The 9,655-nt window shown below is 42.1% G+C and overlaps 1 protein-coding gene across 1 annotated transcript; it reads right to left on the bottom strand.

The window, feature by feature from the left end:
* Window positions 1-255: 255 nt before the first annotated feature.
* LOC133058554 (tRNA-dihydrouridine(16/17) synthase [NAD(P)(+)]-like) lies at window positions 256-2,330 on the bottom strand. Its single transcript, XM_061145268.1, is given in 2 exon segments — window positions 256-1,819; window positions 1,822-2,330. Coding segments are annotated over 2 exon segments (1,452 nt in total). The 5' UTR covers window positions 1,958-2,330; the 3' UTR covers window positions 256-503.
* Window positions 2,331-9,655: the final 7,325 nt, after the last annotated feature.

Here is a 9,655-nt window from a genome sequence, read left to right as displayed (position 1 = left end):
CTCAGATATGCAAATGATATCAGTCTAATGGTAGAAAGTGAAGAGGAACTAAAGAGTCTCCTGATGAAGGTGCAAGAAGAGAGTGACAGAGCTGGCTTGAAACTCAGCATTAATAAAACTAAGATCATGGAATCTGGTCCCATCTCCTCATGGCAAATAGAAGGGGAAAAAGTGGAAAGAGTGGCAAATTTTCTTTTCTTTGACTTCAATATCGCCATGGACAGTGACTCCAGGCATGAAATTTTTTTTTTTTTCTTCTTTGAAATGGTTTATTGTTCATTTTGAACACACGCGGGCTGTGAGGAAGGCAGGTCCAGCCTGGGAGCCTGCTCCTCAGTACAGCATCTCCGGGCCCCCAGCATGGGCCGAAGGGAAGACCAGCTTGTCCTTCCGTGTGAAGTAGAAGGAGGTTCCCTGAGTAAAGGCGTTTCCTTAAGTGGGACATCAGTTGAGGCTTCAGCAGCAGGCCTGGGGGGTAGCACATGGGGCTGTAGCTGCCCATTTTAGGCCAGGGCACTGCCCACAACCTCAGGGAAGCCACCTGGTTCTCCAGGCCCGGCCTGCTGTGGTTCCTGCAGCCGCGGCTGGGCACCCTTCCAGGCCAGAGACCTCTCCAATTTGGTTTTAAAAAGTAGTCCATGACCTGGGCAGTCGGCAGTCTCCTTGAAAGCTCGCTTCTTGCAGCAGCCCCGGCATAGGTTAAACACACACCTGTTGCCCTTTGGGTTTCCACACTGATCACACTTTGCGTATTTTGACTTCAGAGAAGGGTCGAAGGTCTTGTGGGGGTTCCTCAGCTTCTTCTTCTGCTTGTTCTTGGATAAGACATCCGTGGTGCCCTCCTCCTCCTCCAGGGCCCGCTTGCTGCGGGCACCCCCATTCTCCTTGCTTTCCTCCTTGGGCCCTGGCCGGAAGTAGGGCTGGCAGATCCAGTGGAAGAAAGGCAAGCCTCCTGAAGGCTTCTCTCCCTCCTTCTGCCTGGCTATATCCTCCTGACAGCGCAGTTTTAGCTCCTGGTTCACTGCAGCAATGCCCTCCAGGGTCTTCACTTTGGCGAGCTCCTCTCGAAGCTGCTGATGCACCTGCAGCGTGTGGTGCCACAGCTTAAAGAGATGGGCCCGGACGTAGGAGAGGGGGCAGGGGTGCTGCCGCACAATGTCCAGGTACTCCTCGGCCAGCTCCCACACGGCAGGGCTGCGGCCCTCGAACAGGGCAGGGTTGCGCAGGTTTCCCTCTGCACTCATGACCCCTTGCACCCCCGTGTGCTGGATGCAGCGCTCCACGTCCCGCAGGCGCTGGATGTTCCCGTTGGCGAACACAGGTATGGCCACCGCCTTCCGCACAGCCTTGATGTGCTCCCAGGACGCGGTGCCTGACAGGGGCCCCTTCTGCTCCTTGGGGTGCCCGTGGACAGTCAGCAACTGGCAGCCAGCCTTTTCCAGCATCTGGGCATATCTCACGGTCTTGTCAATCTCTGGGAAGACGCGGATCTTGCATGTGACAGGAACAGAAAGCTTTTCATGGGCTAGCAGAATCATTCTCGGGAGCAGGTCCCACTCCTCCTGCAGGAAGGCGCCATAGTGACCTCGTTTGGCAATCATCTGCGGGCAGCCCAAATTCAGGTCGACGGCATCACAGTAATCCTGAGCCAAAAGAGCCGCCTGGACAAACACCTCTGGGTCATTGGCACAAAACTGTACAATGAGAGGCCGGTCCTCGGGGCACACATCGCAGTACAGGTTCTCCTTGCGGTAGTTGGCATCACGGACAAAAACCTGGGCATGCGGCATGGGTGTGTAGCACAGCTGGGCCCCGTGTGGCGGCTCAGCAGCCTCGAGGCCAGCTCGCTCTGGTCCACCATGGGGGCCACCACGTGGCGGGCCCCCCCCAGGGTGCGGCTCCAGAACTCAAAGCCTTCCAGCTTTGGCATTGCCTCCACACTGAAGGGCAAGACCATGGGCTCAGCCGCAGCCAGTGGAGCACAGATGCAGGAGATGACCCCCCTCAAGGCTGCTCTAGCCCTGCCTGACGGTCACAAACGCGGGTGCTAAGGGTGTCGGCTGATGCAGGCCAGGAGCTGACGCCTCATTGCTGTCGCCTTCCAGTGGAGACCGTGGGCAGGTTACTCAAACTTTCTGAGCTTTAACCTCTCACTTCTTAGCGGGATTAAGATGTCTGCCTGGCAGGACTGGGCGGAGCCGAGCCACCTGGGCGCCCGAGCCAGGTCGAAGCTCCTCTCTGCGCAGCTGGGCCCTTCGGGGCCGAGGGGGATAGCCAGGGGCCCGCCAGGGTCCCCACCGGGAGCTCCAGGGATGCGGCTAGGGTACCGCGGAGTGGGGCTCCTGGGCTCGCGCCACGGCCTAAGACCGCCACGCTGGGGCCGCCACCGGGCCGCCGCCGGGCCCGGGGCTCCCAGGCATGAAATTTAAAAGATGCTTGCTCCATGGAAGGAAAGTTATGACAAACCTCAAGAGCATATTAAAAAAAAAAAAAAAAAAAAGAGAGAATAACTTGGCTGATATAAGTTCATATAGTCAAAACTGTGTTTTTTCCCAGTAAACATGTATAGTTGTGAGAGTTGGACCATAAATAAGTCTAAGCACCAAAGAATTGGTGCTTTCAAATTGTGGTGCTGGAGAAAACTCTTAAGAGTCTCTTGGACTACAATAAGATTAAACCAGTCAATTCTAAAGGGAATCAACCCTAAATATTCATTGCAAAGAATGATGCTAAAACTGAAGTTCCAATAATTTGTCCACCTGATACTGAGAGCTGACTCACTGGAAAAGACTCTGATGATGGGAAAGATTGAGGGTGGGAGGAGAAGCGGGTGACAGAGGATGAGATGGTTGGATAGCATCACTGACTCAATGAATATGAGTTTAAGCAAACTCTGGGAGATACTAGAGGACAGGGAAGCCTGGTTTGTTGCAGTTAATGGAGTCACAAATAGTCAAACATGACTTAGCAATTGAACAACAACAGCTTATTTCCTTTTATAACTGAGCAATACCCCATTTTAAGGATACAATACAATTTTTTAATCATTCATCTATTGAAGAATGTCATGACTACTTCTAAATATTGGCAATTATAAATAGACTACATTACATTTAAAGTTGCTTCATTGTGTCTGACTCTTTACAACCCCATGGGCTACACAGTCCATAGAATTCTCCAGGCCAGAATACTGTAGTGGGTAGCCTTTCCCTTCTCCAGGGGATCTTCCCAACCCAGGAATTGAACCAGAGTCTCCTGCATTGCAGGGGGATTCTTTATCAACTAAGCTATCAGGGAAGCCAAAAATCTGACACTTCTAGTTTGTTTCCTCCTGTCGCCTAAGAGAGAGAAAAAATGTCTGACACTTGCAGCCTATTTTCTCCATTTGGAGACTCCTAGCCTTCCCACCTGTTGCCCTATCATTCCCCCCTTTTCTTTCAGGAGAATTATGTTTCCTAGGGAAAGCAACATTGTCCCTAAATTGGTGAGGCAACATATTCCTAACCCTCATTTTGAGAATCTCTGATCCAGGTCCCCAAGTAGCAGATGGAGGAAGCTGCCACAGTGGCAGGAGTCTGAGCAACCATTTGTAACTTAAAAGCCTTCATGTGGCTAAAAACAAATCCCTTCTCACAGTTTAAAGTTACTATAAACATTCATGTTCGGGTTTTTGTGTGGACCTAAAATTTCAACTTATTTGGCTAAATATTTAGGGTTACAATTGTTGGATTGTGTAGTAAGATCATGTTTGGCTTTGCAACAGAACACAACTGCCTTCTAATGTGGTTGTGAAAGTCTCAGTTGCTCAGTCATGTCTGACTCTTTGTGACTCCATGGACTGTAGACCGCCAGGCTCCCCTGTCCATGGGATTCTCCTGGAAAGAATGTTAGAGTGTGTTGTCATTCCCTTCTCCAGAGCATCTTCCCACCCAGGGGTCAAACCTGGGTCTGCTGGGTTGCAGGCAGATTCTTTGCTGACTGAGCCACAGAAAAGCCTAAAGGGGGCTGTGTCATTCTCTGTTTCCACAAGCAATGGTTGAGAACTCTTGTTGCTCCACACCATCAGCACCATTTATTTCTTACAGTGTTTCAAATTTCAGCCATTCTTTTAGATAGGTAGTGGAACATCATGGTTGTTTTAATTTGCAGTTTGCCAATAACATATGATGTTGAGCAGCATTTCATGTGCTGATTTGCTGTCTGTGTGTCTTCTTTTTTGAGAGAGCTATTCTGATCTTTTGCTAATTTTTCAATTGTGCTGTTGCTGTTGCATTTTGAAAATTCTTTGTGTATTTTTAATTCAAATCTTTTTTTCAGATGTGTGTCTTGCACATATTTTCTTCCAGTCTGTGGTTTGTCTTTTTAATTTTTTCACGATGTCTTTCACAGAGTAGATTTTTAAATTTTTATAATGTCCAATTACTTTTTTAATGGATTGTGCTTTTTGTATTGTATCTGGTTGCATCGCCAGAGTCAAGGTAATTTAGATTTTTTTTCCTTGTCTCATCTTCCAGATGATTTAGAGTTTTGTGTTTCACATTTAGGTATATGAGTTTATTTTTGTGGGATTTTGGTTGTTAATTTCTAAATATGAGAACATTTTAATCTCTCTTTTTATTGTTGATTTCTAATTTCAGTGAATCATGGTAAAAAAACAGTCTCTTTGATGCTTCAGCATGCATTTGTTCTTAAAATTAATTTTTATTTTGTATTCCTTGATTTTCAATGTACCCTCTCTCCATGTAAATATATTCACACATAATATATATACACACATGTATAGGCACATATAGCAATACTATAATAGTTTATATTTATACTATTACATATATTGTATATAATAATGTGACCTCCTAGGTGGTAAAGAATCTGCCTTCCAAGTAGGAGACATGGGTTCAATTCCTAGATTGGGAAGATCCCCTGGAGAAGGAAATGGCAAACCACCCCAGTATTCTTGCCTGGGAAATCCCATGTTCAGAGGAACCTGGTGGGTGAGCTACAGTCCATGGGGTCACAAATCAACAGGAGTTAGCGATTACACCACCGCCACCGTACGAATAGTGTTGTAATATATTATTGGGAGTTTATTCATTAAATCATTGAAATCTTCTATACATATTTTTTTTTCTCTCTGCTCAGATATAATAGCTTTTGAAAATATTGTTGTAAACCTACACAAGGGGAAAATAACATAAGATTCAGGTGGTGGAGGCAGGTTGAGGGGAGCACACTCCGAGCCAGCCCTCTCTGTGAAACTATAATCTTACTTGAAACCAAAGGGAGTCAGATAATGCTAAACTTAAAAAGCCAGACATGCTCCTTGCAAACTCAGGGTTGGGGCAAGATTATAAACTAAGACCTACATATTGTAGTTCCAAATTTTTAAAGCTTATGCATTCTGTCACTCAGGTGTGTCTGACTCTTTGCAACGCTATGGGCTGCAGCCTGCCAGGCTTCGCTGTCCATAGGATTTCCTAGGCAAGAATGCTGGATTGGGTTGCCATTACCTTCTCCAGAGGATCTTCCCAACCCAGGTATTGAACCAGAATTTCTTATGTCTGCTTCATTGGCAGGAGGGTTCTTTACCACTAATGCCACCTGGGAAAGCTTATAAATAAAGATAATAGATAGTTAAATCAATGTATTTTATGCATTTATGTTTTCAAAATGCTTCATAGAAACCTTAAAGGCCAAATTTAAATGTTCAGTTAAAGATTTTAAGTGACAGTCTAGAGTATTTTTAATAAAATATTTTCTTTCCTATAGCTTTATGTACTTATAAATGTATTTCTGGATATTACTCTATTTTAATCTGAATTATGGTAATGCTATTATATCCTTTTTTGTGTGAAATGCTAAAGGTTTCTAAGATTGATGCTGTAAATATGGGTCTCTGCTATTTGTACACTCACTGAAAAGCTACAAATGATTTCATGTATCCTCCTGAGCCCTATACTTCACACGCATTGTTCTTGAGCTCTAGTGAATGGACATTTAATGTTAGTGTTGAATGACAATGATGATTCTGGCTATGACAAATTAGCTTAATCAAATACATCAATCTATGAGACAGCTGGATTTTTGTTGTTGGCGGATCTGATTCAGATATACAAACTTTTCTTTGCTGTCAACAGTTAGATTAACAATGCAAATTAACACGGATGTCTCCCTTCTGACATTTTTCTTCTAGGTCACATAATCACCATAATCAGACCAAACAGTGATAATGACAGTGCTTAGCCTTTGCATTAGCCTTTTAGCTAAAAGCCCTTAGGAGATATTGATTAATTAATCCTTTTCCATCTTTCTTGTTTGACAGCATTAGCCATATCAAAAAGTGGCCTTGGTAGAAAGCATGATATAAGGTACCTGAATAAAAAAGAAATTAAGATAATTTTTCTTAGTCTTCTCTTTGTTCAGAATGTGCCTTTCCAACTTTCCTTCTCATGACTGTAGTGCACAGTGTAAGGTTATGCAAAAAAAGAGCACTCAATGCCACCCAAAATCAATTAGATGTGAGACCATTCAGGAGGAGATTAGTTATGGGAGTTGAGCTACTGCTGGCCAGGATCAGTCCTGGAACAGTTTAAAACATGTCCATCTGTTTACTACTTCTCTGGTTTCCTGAGAGGTCTCATAAACACAGAGGGTACTCCAGGCAAGAGAGTACTTCAGGTAAGAGTCTGCTGCTTAGGATTTGGACTGCAAATTCCTATGCCATTTTCTCATTTGAAGATGATACTGAACCAATTGAGGGCTATTAGGATTTGTTTTGTCTCTCAGAATCACGTCCTTAGCTAGAATCATGATAAAGTAGCCTCTCTGAATCATGTCTCTTTATCCTCTACTTCTTTGCTTGTTGGTTGGTTTGATATGTTTTGTATGTTTGCTCTAAAGGTATTTTCAAGCATTGAGGTTCTTATCATTCAAACATAAGAAGTCCTCAGTTCTTCTTTTTATAATTGTTTATGTGGAGATCAGGTAGAAAAAACACTTTATCAAAAGAAAGTTAATAGTAAGAAAGAAACTCCAAGAAAAATGAAAGAGGGAGTGTAATGCAAAAAATAATTTTTAATATATTTATCTATTTCTAGTGCAAAAATACAATAGCCCTTGAAATATGGATTATCATAAAAACACAAAAACCTCACAGCAATAGCATAATAACAAAGAAAAAGATCAAAATCCAAACTAATGTCAGAAGCTAAAAAGCTAAAAAGAATTTAGCTAATATTATAAGATAGATAACTTGGATTTAAGCATCCTTTGTATCTAGAACATGGTATATATTATTATAATTTCCATTATATATAAATAATATATATATATAAATTCCAATATATATAATTCTATATATTATATAGACTTCATTATCATGTATTATATATCATCTCATTATATATTATATAGTATATTATTATATATGTTATAATTATTGTATATAATTATAAATGGTAATCTATATGACATCTGTGGCTGAACTATTAAAATGTGTACAACATTTGGGACTTCCCTGGTCCAGTGGTTAAAAATTCGCCTGCCAGTGCAGAAGACATGGATTCCATCCCTGATCCAGGAAGAGTCTACATGCTGTGGGGCCACAAAGCTCATAAGCCTAAACTACTGAACCTCTGCTCCAGAGTCCATGCCCTCTAGAGCCCATGGGCTCCAATGCTGAGCCCACATGCTGCACGTGCTGAAGCTGCTGAGATGCTAAAGCCCGTGCCCTACAACAAGAGAAGCCGCCACAATAAGAAGCCCGCACACAGAAATGAAAAGTAGTGCCAGCTCACCACAATTAGGAAAAGCACAGCATGGCCAAAAATTGATAGATAAATAAATAAATATGTACAAATTAAACTTTAGATAGATATTGATTTTTACATACTAGATACTGCTCAGTAAGACTGGAAGAGTGTAGTGCCTAAAGTGCATATTTAGCTTATTTTTGTCCATCTAGGTAGATACTTTAAATTGCAGATGATTATTAAAAAGATATAGGAGGAAATTATGATACTGACATAAATTGCTGTAAGAAGAAGAAATACCTTTCTATAAAGCGCTGCAAGAACAGGTGGAGATAAAAAGACCCGGGAGATGTTGATGTCAGGGATTCAGGAATTTCACTTATATTACCATAAATTACCATGTTTCTTACAGTTAATGGTAGCAGAAAGAAATCATGACTGAAAAGAAGGTAAATCTTGCTAGAAGTGTGATTTGGAGTAAGAATTCAATATATACATGTACTTTAGCCAAAATAAACAAACATTAAAAACACATAACCTGTTGACTGGCTGTGTTAATTTACTGAATTACAGGCTCCACAAATGTATCCCAATTATAACATAAGGAATCATAAATACACATCAACATAGAATCTATGGATGATACAAGTGAGTGAACTTGCCACATGCATATTACACGCCCCCCCCATATACACACACATGCACACTCATACAATAGACTTGAATATTCAGAGTGAAAATAACTTTTTTATTTTTATTGAACTATAGTTGATTTACATTGCTTCAGTTCTGCAGCAAAGTGATTCATTTATTTATATATATATATATACTCTTTTTCAAAGTCTTTTTCATTATAGGTTATTAGAAGATATTGTATATAGTTCCCTATACAACAGGTCCTATTTGTTTAGCTATTTTGCATATAGTATTGTCTATATGTTAACTGCAAACTCCACATTTACCCCTCCTCCCACTTTCCTCTTTGGTAACCATAAATTTGTTATCTATGTTGGTGAATTTATTTCTAATTTGTAAATAAGTTCTTTTGTGGCATTTAATGTGATATCATATGACATTTTTCTTTCTCTGACTTCACTTCACTTCATGTTAGTATATAATATCTAGCTTCATCCATGCTGCTACAACATATAGCACATCTTCTTTATCTATATTACTGTTGATGAACACTTACATTGCATCCATGTCTTGGCTACTTGTAAATAGTGTTGCAACGAATATCGGGGTGTATGTGTCTTCTTGAGTTAGAATTTCTCTAGATATATGCCCGGAAGTGGGTCTGCTCTATTTTCAGATAATAGTGGGACTAGCTCTATTTTCCAGAGAAGGCAATGGCAACCCACTCCAGCACCGTTGCCTGGAAAATCCCATGGACCGAGGAGCCTGGTAAGCCGCAGTCCATGGGGTTGCTAAGAGTCAGATACGACTGAGCGACTTCACTTTCACTTTTCACTTTCATGCATTGGAGAAGGAAATGGCAACGCACTCCAGTGTTCTTGCCTGGAGAATCCCAGGGACGGCGGAGCCTGGTGGGCTGCCGTCTATGGGGTCACACAGAGTCGGACACGACTGAAGCGACTTAGCAGCAGCAGCAGCTCTATTTTCAGTTTTTTAAGGAACCTCCATACTGTTCTCCATAATGACTGTTCTGATATACATCCCCACCAACAATGTAGGAGAGTTTCCTTTCCCCCATACCCTCTCACCATTTATTATTTGTCGATGACCATTATTTTTGATGATAATTCTGACTGGTATGAGATGATACCTCATTGTGGCTTTGATTTGCATTCCTCTAATACAAGCAATGTTGTGATATTTTCTTGTGCTTATTGGCCATATGTATGTCTTCTTTGGAGAAAAGCTTATTTAAGCTCACTTTTTGATTT

This window comes from Dama dama, chromosome 6 (assembly GCF_033118175.1).
Source record: "Dama dama isolate Ldn47 chromosome 6, ASM3311817v1, whole genome shotgun sequence".
NCBI lineage: Eukaryota > Metazoa > Chordata > Mammalia > Artiodactyla > Cervidae > Dama > Dama dama.
Note: the sequence above shows the minus strand (reverse complement) of the source record. Positions and strands in the feature narration are given on the sequence as shown.